The sequence below is a fragment of the Salmo salar genome, chromosome 09 (genome assembly GCF_965601325.2).
Source record: "Salmo salar chromosome 09, fSalSal1, whole genome shotgun sequence".
Lineage (NCBI taxonomy): Eukaryota > Metazoa > Chordata > Actinopteri > Salmoniformes > Salmonidae > Salmo > Salmo salar.
In genome coordinates this window covers 96,095,556-96,110,702 of record NC_138299.1, presented here as the reverse complement: position 1 = coordinate 96,110,702, position 15,147 = coordinate 96,095,556, and the positions used below count along the sequence as shown (strand labels likewise).

The following is a 15,147-nucleotide window of genomic DNA, read 5'->3' as shown; positions in this document are numbered from 1 at the left end:
CTCTAATATAGCTGCAAAGTAGCTCTAAAATAGCTGTAAAATAGCTCCAATATAGCTCTATTATAGCTCTAAAATAGCTCCAATATAGCTCCAAAATAACTCTAATATAGCTGTAAAGTAGCTCTAATATAGCTCTAAAATAGCTCCAAAATAGCTCCAATATAACTCCAATATAGCTGTAAAGTAGCTCTAATATAGCTCTATAATAGCTGTAAAGTAGCTCCCATATAGCTCTAAAATAGCTCCAATATAGCTCCAAAATAGCTCTAATATAGCTGTAAAGTAGCTCTAAAATACTCCAATATAGCTCCAATATAGCTCTAATATAGCTGTAAAGTAGCTCTAATATGGCTCTAATATAGCTCTAAAATAGCTGTACAATTGCTCCAATATAGCTCTAAAATAGCTCCAATATAGCACTAATATAGCTGTAAAGTAGCTCCAATATAGCTCCAATATAGCTCCAATATAGCTCTAATATAGCTGTAAAATAGCTCCAATATAGCTCTAAAATAGCTCTAATATAGCTCGGATATAGCTCGGATATAGCTCCAAGGGGGGTTCAAGGGTGTGTGTGTTGGGGGAGGGGGGGATGACTGGGAGTAGAGTCTGAGGGGGGTTCGAGGGTGTGTTCGTTTTGGGGGATGACTGGGAGTAGAGTCTAAAGGGGGATTTGAGGGTGTGTGTGTTGGGAAGGGGAGGAATGACTGGGAGTAGAGTCTGAGGGGGGTTCGAGGGTGTGTGTGTGTTGGGGAGGGGGGGTGACTGGAAGTAGAGTCTGAGGGGGGTTCGAGGATGTGTGTGTGTGTTGGGGGAGGGGAATATACTATTAGAATATACTGACTCAGCTTTAGGTTTTTCTAGCCAGGCTAACCAAGGATTTTATGGTCTTACAGACGATGTTCCAGTGAGCTGAGTCTGTAGCTTTAGATGCAGTGTTGTATTTACTGCCATTATCACCTGTAGTGTATTTACTGCCATTATCTCCTACTATATGGGATGGACAGACACCAGCTGGGTGTACAAACTCTGGTAATGGCACCTCTCTCTAATGTGTTGTTAATGCTCCCTCTCTATCTCCCTCTCCCTCTGTTTCCTTCCCTCTCTATCTCCCTCTCCCTCTGTTTCCTTCCCTCTCTATCTCCCTCTCCCTCTGTTTCCTTCCTTCTCTATCTCCCTCTCCCTCTGTTTCCTTCCCTCTCTATCTCCCTCTCCCTCTGTTTCCTTCCTTCTCTATCTCCCTCTCCATCTGTTTCCTTCCCTCTCTGTCCTTCTCTCCCTCTGTTTCCTTCCCTCTCTATCTCCCTCTCCCTCTGTTTCCTTCCCTCTCTATCTCCCTCTCCTTCTGTTTCCTTCCTTCTCTATCTCCCTCTCCCTCTGTTTCCTTCCCTCTCTATCTCCCTCTCCCTCTGTTTCCTTCCTTCTCTATCTCCCTCTCCCTCTGTTTCCTTCCCTCTCTATCTCCCTCTCCCTCTGTTTCCTTCCTTCTCTATCTCCCTCTCCTTCTGTTTCCTTCCCTCTCTATCTCCCTCTCCCTCTGTTTCCTTCCTTCTCTATCTCCCTCTCCTTCTGTTTCCTTCCCTCTCTATCTCCCTCTCCCTCTGTTTCCTTCCTTCTCTATCTCCCTCTCCCTCTGTTTCCTTCCCTCTCTATCTCCCTCTCCCTCTGTTTCCTTCCTTCTCTATCTCCCTCTCCTTCTGTTTCCTTCCTTCTCTATCTCCCTCTCCCTCTGTTTCCTTCCTTCTCTATCTCCCTCTCCCTCTGTTTCCTTCCTTCTCTATCTCCCTCTCCCTCTGTTTCCTTCCTTCTCTATCTCCCTCTCCCTCTGTTTCCTTCCCTCTCTATCTCCCTCTCCTTCTGTTTCCTTCCCTCTCTATCTCCCTCTCCTTCTGTTTCCTTCCTTCTCTATCTCCCTCTCCCTCTGTTTCCTTCCTTCTCTATCTCCCTCTCCCTCTGTTTCCTTCCTTCTCTATCTCCCTCTCCCTCTGTTTCCTTCCTTCTCTATCTCCCTCTCCTTCTGTTTCCTTCCCTCTCTATCCCTCTCTCCATCTGTTTCCTTCCCTCTCTGTCCTTCTCTCCCTCTGTTTCCTTCCCTCTCTATCTCCCTCTCCTTCTGTTTCCTTCCTTCCCTCTCTCTCTATCTCCCTCTCCCTCTGTTTCCTTCCCTCTCCCTCTGTTTCCTTCCCTCTCCCTCTGTTTCCTCCTCCCTCTCTCTCCCTCTCTCTCGGTTTCATCCTACCCTCTCTCTCTCTCCCCCCTCTCTCTCCCTCTCTCTCCCTCTCTCTCGGTTTCATCCTACCCTCTCTCTCTCTCTCCCCCTCTCTCTCCCTCTCTCTCCCTCTCTCTCGGTTTCATCCTACCCTCTCTCTCTCTCTCCACCCTCTCTCTCCCTCTCTCCCCCCCTCTCTCTCCCCTCCCCCCTCTCTCTCTCTGTCTCTCTCTCTCTGTCTCCGTATCTCTCTCTCTCAGGTCCCTATCAGGGAGAATAGTAGGGGGCGTGTGGTGGTTTTTCACTCTCATCATCATCTCCTCCTACACGGCCAACCTGGCTGCTTTCCTCACAGTGGAGAGGATGGTCTCCCCCATAGAGAGTGCTGAGGACCTGGCTAAACAGACTGAGATCGCCTACGGAACTCTGGATGCTGGTTCCACCAAAGAGTTCTTCAGGGTGAGTAAGGAAACACTGAAATCTTGTGGCTAACAACTGGTCCATCAGCTAGTTGGTACACCGGGTTGATCATCTAGGGAAAGTGGTCATTCAGGGACCAATCCTATCTTCCACTTAAAGTCAAATTTTCTCTTATTCTCCCATTGACATCAATGTATGACTTAAGTGAAAGTTAGGATTTGACCTTCAGCAATTACTGCTGGTAACTCGGTACAACAGGCTGGTCGGCTAGTTTTAGTACAAATGGTCAATCGGTAAAGTACTGTGGCAGAAAACATTGTAAAAAGAGAGTGTTTTGGTCTGATATCATGTGAGTTGATATTGCTATTATGGCTTAATGTCACCTCAGACATCAAGTCCCTGAAAAGTCTTCAGTACAGGCGTTAACACTATCTCTGACAAAAGCCACCCTGTGTCTCTATCCAAACCTCAGAACAGGTCATCAGAACTGTCGAGAAGCAGAGGAGCGCATAAAGTTCTTCCTGAAACGTTGTGACGTCACTTGAATGGTGAATTTATGCAGCGGCGATTCGGTTGTCCTGGCCTTGTCCAACCTTGAGACAGTTAGTCTGGTCAGCAGAAAGTCTGATTGCTAACAACGTGTCTAACACACACACACAACACACACACACACACACACACACACACACACACACACACACACACACACACACACACACACACACACACACACACACACACACACACACACACACACACACACACACACACACACACATGCACACGCACACGCACACAGACACACTCTCTCTGAGGTGATGAAACAGAGGCCTAATCAGAGAGTCCACATCAGCCCTACAGTAACTCAGAGGGGTCAGTTCACCAAACCTAATTAGCTGGCTGTGGCTGCATGGTAAATTGGAGCTGATGAATAATGGGTCTCCAGGCCAAATAGAGCAGAGGAGATGGAAGGAAGCCATATGTCCGCTGGCAGAGAGGGACCGACGAGCCAATTAAGTTATAACTTATTAACCAAATTCTCATCCGAGAGTTCATCCATCCTCTTATCAGCGTACATACAATACAACACAGCACGTTGTGCCAGAGTGGAGGAGCTAGATTACAATGTACTGTAACACGTCACTGTGATACTGGAATATACAGCTAGTGCAAACACTGAAGAGAGCGAGTGGGAACTAGAGCAAGTGAATTGAAACAGTATGGACATCTTGCAAGAAGTGGCCACTACATTGTGCCAGTGTGGAGGAGTTAGGTTAGAACAGGTGCCATCTAGAACCTAAAAGGGTTTGAAGAACCCTTTTTTTTGGTTCCAGGTAGAACCCTTTTGGTTCCAGCTAGAGGCCTTTTAGATTCCATGTAGAGTCGTTTCTACAGAGGGTTCTAACTGGAATAGGAAAGGATTCTACCTGGAACCAAAAAGAGGGAAATGGGGAAATCCAAAGAACCCCTTTTGGAACCCTTTTTTCTAACAGCGTACTGTATCACATTGTTGTGATAATGGGAATATGTTATGATGTAGTCTAAAATCTCCAGTACTATTTAGACAATGAAGAGGCAGACAGAGCCAGAGTGGGTCTACTAAAGCCTTATATCTTATTATGAAAAGTGGTAATTAGGGAATGTGTATGTAATGTGTAGGTCAAAAACACCCCCACGGCATGATGCAGCCACCACCATCATGCTTCACCATTGGGATGGTGCCAGGTTTCCTCTTGGCATTCTAGTGGACGGGACGCTTCTTTGTAAAAAAAATAATGTATATACTAATAATAATAATTAGCTTTTTGGTCTTCATTTAAGGTTAGAGTTAGACATAGACATGTTATCTGTCTATTTCATCCATCCCAGTCATCCCCCCCTCCCCCAACACACATACCCTCGAACCCCCCTCGGACTCCACTCCCAGTCATCCCCCCCTCCCCCAACACACCTATCCTCTAACCCCCCTCGGACTCTACTCCCAGTCATCCCCCCCAACACACACATCCTCTAACCCCCCTCGGACTCTACTCCCAGTCATCCCCCCCCCCACCAACACACACACCCTCTAACCCCCCTCGGACTCTACTCCCAGTCATCCCCCCCCCCCAACACACACACCCTCTAACCCCCCTCGGACTCTACTCCCAGTCATCACACACACACTCTAACCCCCCTCGGACTCTACTCCCAGTCATCCCCCCTCCCCCAACACACACACCATCTAACCCCCTCGGACTCTACTCCCAGTCATCCCCCCCTCCCCCAACACACACACCCTCTAACCCCCCTCGGAGTCTACTCCCAGTCATCCCCCCCTCCCCCAACACACACACCCTCTAACCCCCCTCGGACTCTAGTCCCAGTCATCCCCCCCTCCCCCCAACACACACACCCTCTAACCCCCCTCGGACTCTACTCCCAGTCATCCCCCCCTCCCCCAACACACACACCCTCTAACCCCCCTCGGAGTCTACTCCCAGTCATCCCCCCCTCCCCCAACACACACACCCTCTAACCCCCCTCGGACTCTAGTCCCAGTCATCCCCCCCTCCCCCCAACATACACACCCTCTAACCCCCCTCGGACTCTACCTCCCAGTCATGCCCCCCTCCCCCCAACACACACACCCTCTAACCCCCCTCGGACTCTACTCCCAGTCATCCCCCCCTCCCCCAACACACACACATCCTCTAACCCCCCTCGGACTCTACTCCCAGTCATCCCCCCCCTCCCCCAACACACACACCCTCTAACCCCCCTCGGACTCTACTCCCAGTCACCCCCCCCCCTCCCCCAACACACACACATCCTCTAACCCCCCTCGGACTCTACTCCCAGTCATCCCCCCCCTCCCCCAACACACACACCCTCTAACCCCCCTCGGACTCTACTCCCAGTCATCCCCCCCTCCCCCAACACACACACATCCTCTAACTCCCCTCGGACTCTACTCCCAGTCATGCCCCCCTCCCCCAACACACACACCCTCTAACCCCCCTCGGACTCTACTCCCACACTGATCTTAACAAACCACATGAACAACATCTGTTTGATATGCCGAACACTGGACACAGCCAGGGACTAACATAGAGAATGAATACTGTAGAAGAACACTGGACACAGCCAGGGACTAACATAGAGAATGAATACTGTAGAAGAGTGTGTGTTTACTGTTACACGTACACACACAATTACTGAGGCCTGGTTGGGGAGTTCCAGACAGATTCCACGTATTCCATATAATGAGTGTCCTAGTTCCAGCCGGAGCCTTCAGAGTACACATGACGTGTGTAGCGTTGTTCCACAGAACTTTAATTAAAACTTGGAGAGAGAGACTGACAAGGGGAAAAACACTGATTAATGAGCTCAAGTTGTGTATGTGCAAAAAAGTGTGTGCGTGTGTGCATGTGTGTGCATGCGTGTGTGCGTGGAAACATTTTCACTCCCACTTGTATGCATCCAAAGTTCTCTCCCAGATATTGTTTGCTGATGATACAAGTGTGTTTTAGTGTCACAGAGATCTCAATGACCTTATTAATGTTAATGATGAACTGTGTAATATCACAAAGTGGTTTAAAATCAACAAAATGTCACTGAATCTTAAAAACTATTTTTTTTATTATCTAGTCCAAAGAGCAGAGAATTCAATCCAGACTATTTATCCAGATTATATATCCAGACTCTATCGGGTCCATATTGATAATATTCCTGTTGATTAAGCCTGTACAACACACTTCCTTGGTATTTTAATTGATGATAAATTATCATGGAAACCACACAAAGACAATAACCTCTAAGATCGCCAAAAATAAGGGGATACATGTCAAAATCATACTACACTACTATCAGTCTGTCGTCTGCAGAAACACTCTGTAAGAATAACATGGGCCAGCACACAACATTCTACACTACTATCACTCTGTCGTCTGCAGAAACAGTCTGTAAGAATAACATTATCTGCCGGCTTTAGAATCAATTCAGCGTCACTTTTCAAACTATTAGTACTGCTGAATATTTATCAAATGATTTATCTTCAAGTTGCTCAATTTGTTACCGACTCTTTAAAATAATTATGACCCTCTTTCGTCAAAAACTATTTCACAGTCACATATGAATTCCACAACTACTCAACAAGAAACAGACAACAGCTCCGTCAACCACATGCAAAAAGAGGCCCTGTGATCTGGAACTCACTCCCGCCAGATTTTGCCAAGCTATCCCCATCATTGTTTTAAGAAATGGTTTAAGAGGCAGCTACTGTCCATCACAGCTGTACATCCTTAGTAGACTTTCTGCTGGGATTTTATGTTATTTTACCCCGTTTGCGTTTATTTTATCTTTTATTTGTGTGATTTATTTGTTTATTTGTTATTCGTTTTACTGAACATATTGTTGTCATTTTATAACTGTGTAGAAAAGGTCTTTGTATTTGTGCTAATGAACTAAATTATGCAGCAAGGATGGAGAGCGCTACAAAATAAATAGAAATTGACAGAGAATGATGTGCAAAACATGGGGGTACTATTTGTGTTCCACATTACAAGTTCCTCTCTCTCTCTAGCAAACTAGATTCACTGTACATGTAGTCCTGCAGACAGTTTATGTCTTTTGAAAATAATTACCCAATTAGAAAATAATTTCCAAAATGTGTAGAGAGTTAGCCTGTTGGGTCTAGGGGGCAGCATTTGCACGTCTGGATAAAAAAAATGTACCCGATTTAATCTGGTTACTAATCCTACCCAGTAACTAGAATATGCATATACTTATTATATATGGATAGAAAACACTCTAAAGTTTCTAAAACTGTTTGAATGGTGTCTGTGAGTATAACAGAACTCATTTGGCAGGCAAAACCCTGAGACATTTTCTGACAGGAAGTGGATACCTGATGTGTTGTATTGACTTTAAACCTATCCCATTGAAAAACACAGGGCCTTAGGAATATTTTGGCACTTCCTATTGCTTCCACTAGATGTCACCAGCCTTTACAAAGTGTTTTGAGTCTTCTGGAGGGAGATCTGACCGAACAAGAGCCATGGAACGATGATCTCCCATTAGACACCTGGCGCGCGAGTTCATGTTGGGTACCCTCGTTCCAATACGTTATAAAAGAGTATGCATTCGTCCACCTTGAATATTATTCATGTTCTGGTTAAAAAAGGCCCTAATGATTTATGCTATACAACGTTTGACATGTTTGAACGAACGGAAATATATTTTTTCCCCTCGTTCATGACGAGAAGTCCGGCTGGCTTACATCATGTGCTAACGAGACGGAGATTTTTGGACATAAATGATGAGCTTTTTTGAACAAAACTACATTCGTTATGGACCTGTGATACCTGGAAGTGACATCTGATGAAGAGAATCAAAGGTAATGGATTATTTACATAGTATTTTCGATTTTAGATCTCCCCAACATGACGTCTAGTCTGTATCGCAACGCGTATTTTTCTGGGCGCAGTGCTCAGATTATTGCAAAGTGTGATTTCCCAGTAAGGTTATTTTTAAATCTGGCAAGTTGATTGAGTTCAAGAGATGTAAATCTATAATTCTTTAAATGACAATATAACATTTTACCAATGTTTTCTAATTTTAATTATTTAATTTGTGACGCTGACTTGACTGCCGGTTATTGGAGGGAAACGATTTCCTCAACATCAATGCCATAGTAAAACGCTGTTTTTGGATATAAATATGAACTTGATAGAACTAAAAATGCATGCATTGTCTAACATAATGTCCTAGGAGTGTCATCTGATGGAGATTGTAAAAGGTTAGTGCATCATTTTAGCTGGTTTTATGGTTTTGGTGACCCTGTCTTTGACTTGACAAAACATTACACACAACTCTTGTAAATGTACTGTCCTAACATACTCTAAATTTATGCTTTCGCCGTAAAACCTTTTTGAAATCGTAAAACGTGGTTAGATTAAGGAGATGTTTATCTTTCAAATGGTGTAAAATAGTTGTATTTTTGAAAAATTGAATTTTGACATTTATTTGGATTCAAATTTGCCGCTCTTGAAATGCACCTGCTGTTGATGGAGTGCACCACGGGTGGCACGCTAGCGTCCCACCTAGCCCCAAGAGGTTAGTATATCCAAAAAGCCCTGATGTCTCCTCCTCTCCTCTCACCAAGTGGGACAGCTGGCAAGGGAGAGTGGGAGAGACAGGACTGTTGAGCCCAGTGGATGGCTGCAGGGTTCTGGGCTGTTGGCCCCTAGTCTCTCCTCTCTCCTGTCTCTGCCTCTTCTTCAGACTAACCTGTCATCTCTCCTCTCTCCTGTCTCTGCCTCTTCTTCAGACTAACCTGTCATCTCTCCTCTCTCCTGTCTCTGCCTCTTCTTCAGACTAACCTGTCATCTCTCCTCTCTCCTGTCTGTGCCTCTTCTTCAGACTAGCCTGTCATCTCTCCTCTCTCCTGTCTCTGCCTCTTCTTCAGACTAACCTGTCATCTCTCCTCTCTCCTGTCTCTGCCTCTTCTTCAGACTAACCTGTCATCTCTCCTCTCTCCTGTCTCTGCCTCTTCTTCAGACTAACCTGTCATCTCTCCTCTCTCCTGTCTCTGCCTCTTCTTCAGACTAACCTGTCATCTCTCCTCTCTCCTGTCTCTGCCTCTTCTTCAGACTAACCTGTCATCTCTCCTCTCTCCTGTCTCTGCCTCTTCTTCAGACTAACCTGTCATCTCTCCTCTCTCCTGTCTCTGCCTCTTCTTCAGACTAACCTGTCATCTCTCCTCTCTCCTGTCTCTGCCTCTTCTTCAGACTAACCTGTCATCTCTCCTCTCTCCTGTCTCTGCCTCTTCTTCAGACTAACCTGTCATCTCTCCTCTCTCCTGTCTCTGCCTCTTCTTCAGACTAACCTGTCATCTCTCCTCTCTCCTGTCTCTGCCTCTTCTTCAGACTAACCTGTCATCTCTCCTCTCTCCTGTCTCTGCCTCTTCTTCAGACTAACCTGTCATCTCTCCTCTCTCCTGTCTCTGCCTCTTCTTCAGACTAACCTGTCATCTCTCCTCTCTCCTGTCTGTGCCTCTTCTTCAGACTAGCCTGTCATCTCTCTTCTCTCTTGGCTGTGCCTCTTCTCCAGCCTCTCCTCCTCAGTGTGCCTAGCCTCCAGCAAGTATGTCAGTTCTATCTGCACCTGGAGCTTCAGTGAGACAGATGGCTGCTGGCTTCATGTTGTACTCCTTCAACAATAACAACTGGCACTGCTTAGCTAAATATTTTGCTGCCATATTTGTTCTGCAGCTCATTGAATGGTTGTATGTTGGGGTGATAACGCTAAAGTCCTCATTTTGATCATGAGTTTAAGCAGAGGCTATAGTAATACATGTTACATTTTTAAATAGAGCTCGGCGGGTAGGTGTAGTTAATGAATCCCTGAGGCTAAATGAATAGAGCTCGGCGGTTATGTATAGTTAATGAATCCCTGAGGCTAAATGAATAGAGCTCGGCGGGTATGTATACTTGATGAATCCCTGAGGCTAAATGAATAGAGCTCGGCGGGTATGTATACTTGATGAATCCCTGAGGCTAAATGAATAGAGCTCGGCGGGTATGTATACTTGATGAATCCCTGAGGCTAAATGAATAGAGCTCGGCGGGTATGTATAGTTGATGAATCCCTGAGGCTAAATGAATAGAGCTCGGCGGGTATGTATAGTTAATGAATCCCTGAGGCTAAATGAATAGAGCTCGGCGGGTATGTATAGTTAATGAATCCCTGAGGCTAAATGAATAGAGCTCGGCGGGTATGTATAGTTAATGAATCCCTGAGGCTAAATGAATAGAGCTCGGCGGGTATGTATAGTTGATGAATCCCTGAGGCTAAATGAATAGAGCTCGGCGGGTATGTATAGTTAATGAATGCCTGAGGCTAAATGAATAGAGCTCGGCGGGTATGTATAGTTAATGAATGCCTGAGGCTAAATGAATAGAGCTCGGCGGGTATGTATAGTTAATGAATCCCTGAGGCTAAATGAATAGAGCTCGGCGGGTATGTATAGTTAATGAATCCCTGAGGCTAAATGAATAGAGCTCGGCGGGTATGTATAGTTAATGAATCCCTGAGGCTAAATGAATAGAGCTCGGCGGGTATGTATAGTTAATGAATCCCTGAGGCTAAATGTAATATAATACAGCAGGAACCAAAACAACCATAGACATGGAATCATTGACATTATATCACACCTTTATTAATGATTGTTAGAGTGATGGGGAGGACTGATGTTTGTATTGCATTACCTGGAAAGATTAACATCATGAAAGACTATGTCTGAAATGTTACCCTAGCCGCTATGTAGTGTACTACTTTTGACCAAGGCCCATAGGGTTAAAAGTTGTTTACAACATAGGGAATAGGGTGCCATTTGTCATATATATACAAGTCAACCATACACAGCCCTGTCCTTTATCACAGAACAATAAAGGAATACTAATTGCTCAAAGTATTTAAAAAAATAAATGATTTAACCTTTATTAACTATGCAAGTCAGTTAATATCAAAGTCTTCTTTACAATGATGACCTATACCTGCCATACCCGGGCCAATTGTGCGCCACCAAATGGGACTCCCAATCACGATAGAGCCTGGAATCGAACCAGGGTGTCTGTAGTGACCCCTCTTGCGCTGAGATGCAGTGCTTTAAACCGCTGCGCCACTCGGGAGCCCACTGAGTGGAGCAAAGGAGAGAACTGTAACTCTCAGCAGCTTATTATTAAAGCCTCAACACAATAGTAATGTACACAGAAAGAGAGAAGAACACTCCCAAGAGCATTATCTAAAACCTTGAGTAGACCTCATAATGTAGGCTATTGCAAGTTTAGTCTGAACTCTAAATGGTAACCGACAACAGCTAGAGTGCAGTCACCAATGCACTTTGCTACTGTAAGCGTGAAAAGTCATTTTCACATCTCAGCTACTGCAGTGCAGGCACTATGACCATGCATTATATTCTAAAACATGATGTGATATGAAGGGATTTATTTTCATACATCAAATCAAATTGTATTGGTCACATACATATGGTTAGCAGATGTTATTGTGAGTGTAGCGAAATGCTTGTGCTTCTAGTTCCGACAGTGCAGCAATATCTAACAAGTAATCTAACAATTCCACAACATCTACCTAATACACACAAATCTAAAGGGATGGAATAAGAATATACACATAGAGCTCATAATACATATGGTTGGGTGTCCAATCAAAAACACAACTTTTGACTAATCGGTCTAAGAAAACCAATGGTCCAAACCTCATGTCTCTATCATAACCCGTTCAAAAGTTATTGCCGTTTTTATCACAGTGACTAAATCAATGGAGACCAGAGAAAAAAGTATTCAAAAAATAAATCGGGAAAAATTGCATCCCATAAGAAATGTATGAAGTAACCCACTTCCTATAGTTCTACAATTTAGTTGTACACTTAATCCAGCCCATTTGTCTTAATCATGAAAAGCAGTTACATTCATTATTTTTTATTTAACTAGGCAAGTCATTTAAGAACAAATTCTTATTTTCAATGGCAGCCTAGGAACAGTGGGTTAACTGCCTTGTTCAGGGGCAGAACAACTGATTTTTACTTTGTAAGCTTGGGGATTTGATTTTGAAACCTTCCGGTTACTAGTCCAACGCTCTAACCACTAGGCTACCTGCCGCCCCACCTAGAGTATGGGAGACTAAGTTTACAGTGCCTTCGGAATGTATGTGTTGTGTTAAAGCCTGAATTTAAAATGGAATCAATTAAGATTTTGTGTCACTGGCCTACACACAGTACCCCACAGGACCCTCCCTGTTTGCAATAAGGCATGAAAGTAAAACTACAAAAAAAATTGGCAAAGAAAATAACTTTTTTTCCTGAATACAAAGTGTTGTGTTTGGGGCAAATCCAACACAACACATCACTGAGTGGCACAGGCAAAATCCTAGAGGAAAACTTGGTTCAGTCTGCTTTCCAACAGACACTGGGAGACAAATTCATATTTCAGTAGGAAAATAACCTAGAACACAAGGCAAAATATACATTGGAGTTGCTTAACAAGAATGTCCCTGAGTGGCCTAGTTACAGTTTTGACTTAAATTGGCTTGAAAATCTATGGCAAGACTTGAAAATGTCTGTCTAGCAATGATCACCAACCAACTTGACCAAGCTTGATGTAAATGAGATATTGGTGTATTTCATTTTCAATACATTTGCAAAGATGCCTAAAAACATGTTTTAACACTTTGTAATTTTAGGGTATTGTGTGTAGATGGGTGAGAGAAAAAATATATTTAATCCATTTTGAATTCAGGCTGTAACACAACATGTGGAATATGTCAAAGTGTATGAAAACTTTCTGAAGTCACTGTATATCCACAATGAAATACTACCACTACTACTGTAGCTCCCTCTAACATCAGCTAGGCTGGATGCTGTTCCAGAAATAAAGCTAACTGACAGCTCACCACTGAAATCTTTCTTCTAGAATCCAGAAGACATAAAACAATTGAGATAAGATAGACATTGATTTTGAGATATGACGTAGTATTTTCATATTTTAGTATACGCTTTTCATATTAATGCGAAATTCCTGGCCCGCAAACTTTATATATATTTTTATATTCAATTTGTCCTGCTAACAACTTTGAAGACAACAACCACAACATGTAAAATCCTCAAATTGGATCAGTTTATAAAATCTTTTTGAATCTAGTGTGATTGATGTTAGAGAAAGACTCCACTTAACGATTCAGAACATAAAGAATCATATTGTCTTGTTAAAATGCATTTTCTAACATAAGGAAGTGTAATTTCATCACCAAAGCACGTTTTCACCCAGACTGGGCAGAGTGGCCAGAACCTTAGTGAGGATGTTGAGGACAGGGGGAAGAGAGAGAGAGGGAGGACAGGAGGAAGAGAGATAGAGAGAGGAAGAGAGGAAAGAGGTATCCTGAACCAGAAAGAGAGACTCTAAAGCAAAGAACTACACAAGTTTGGACTGTAGCCCACTGCAATCCATTGCTCATCAATAAACACCAGTCCCCCAGCTCTTGTCAGTGTGTGTTTGGGTATGGCGCTGGGTAAGGGGAAGCTCCTACAACAGAGATTAAAGGCTTGTTGCATATAGGGAGAGCCTGACAGAAGCAATGCCAGGCTTGGTGTGAGATAGAGATAACCTCCAAGGAAGACGGGCTCTCAGAGGGTCCTGTCTAACTTCAGACACAGAGAGAGAGACGTGGGGGGGGGTAGAGGGAGAGAGAGAGAGAGCTATTGGATTCCTACACTGAATATCCCAATTGGTATTCTGGACCTTGAGTGGTGCACTTCAATGACAAAGTAAAGCTTCCTAGACTCCCAAATTCCATTGCTGCATACTTGAGATATACAGGTAGTCTTGTCTAACACTATTGCATAATGAAATATATACAGGTAGTCTTGTCTAACACTATTGCATAATGAAATATATACAGGTAGACTTGCCTAACACTATTGCATAATGAAATATATACAGGTAGGCTTGCCTAACACTATTGCATAATGAAATATATACAGGTAGACTTGCCTAACACTATTGCATAATGAAATATATACAGGTAGACTTGCCTAACACTATTGCATAATGAAATATATACAGGTAGGCTTGCCTAACACTATTGCATAATGAAATATATACAGGTAGACTTGCCTAACACTATTGCATAATGAAATATATACAGGTAGACTTGCCTAACACTATTGCATAATGAAATATATACAGGTAGACTTGCCTAACACTATTGCATAATGAAATATATACAGGTAGACTTGCCTAACACTATTGAATAATGAAATATATACAGGTAGACTTGCCTAACACTATTGAATAATGAAATAATGACAAAAATGCCCTGAAAGGAATTGAAAGTATGATGCAGGTAGGAGAACTAAGTGTTCACTGTGTGGGTAGAGTTTTAAATAGAACTAAGTGTTAACTGTGTGGGTAGAGTTTTAAATAGAACTAAGTGTTAACTGTGTGGGTAGAGCTTTAAATAGAACTAAGTGTTAACTGTGTGGGTAGAGTTTTAAATAGAACTAAGTGTTAACTGTGTGGGTAGAGTTTTAAATAGAACTAAGTGTTAACTGTGTGGGTAGAGTTTTAAATAGAACTAAGTGTTAACTGTGTGGGTAGAGTTTTAAATAGAACTAAGTGTTAACTGTGTGGGTAGAGTTTTAAATAGAACTAAGTGTTCACTGTGTGGGTAGAGTTTTAAATAGAACTAAGTGTTAACTGTGTGGGTAGAGTTTTAAATAGAACTAAGTGTTCACTGTGTGGGTAGAGTTTTAAATAGAACTAAGCGTTCACTGTGTGGGTAGAGTTTTAAATAGAACTAAGTGTTAACTGTGTGGGTAGAGTTTTAAATAGAACTAAGTGTTAACTGTGTGGGTAGAGTTTTAAATAGAACTAAGTGTTAACAGTGTGGGTAGAGTTTTAAATAGAACTAAGTGTTAACTGTGTGGGTAGAGTTTTAAATAGAACTAAGTGTTAACAGTG

General features: G+C 43.2%; 1 protein-coding gene across 3 annotated transcripts in view; it reads left to right on the top strand.

Moving 5' to 3' along the window:
• LOC106612181 (glutamate receptor 3) overlaps positions 1-15,147 on the top strand; it is a 219,292-nt gene that overhangs the window by 179,808 nt on the left and 24,337 nt on the right. For all 3 annotated transcript variants that reach the window (XR_014378839.1, XM_045724147.2, XM_045724148.2), the window contains exon 12: positions 2,470-2,668. Coding sequence is in view for 2 of the 3 variants with exons in the window: in XM_045724147.2 (XP_045580103.1) it covers positions 2,470-2,668 (199 nt within the window). In the remaining variant the exon portion in view is untranslated. The remainder of the gene's footprint in view (positions 1-2,469; positions 2,669-15,147) is intronic.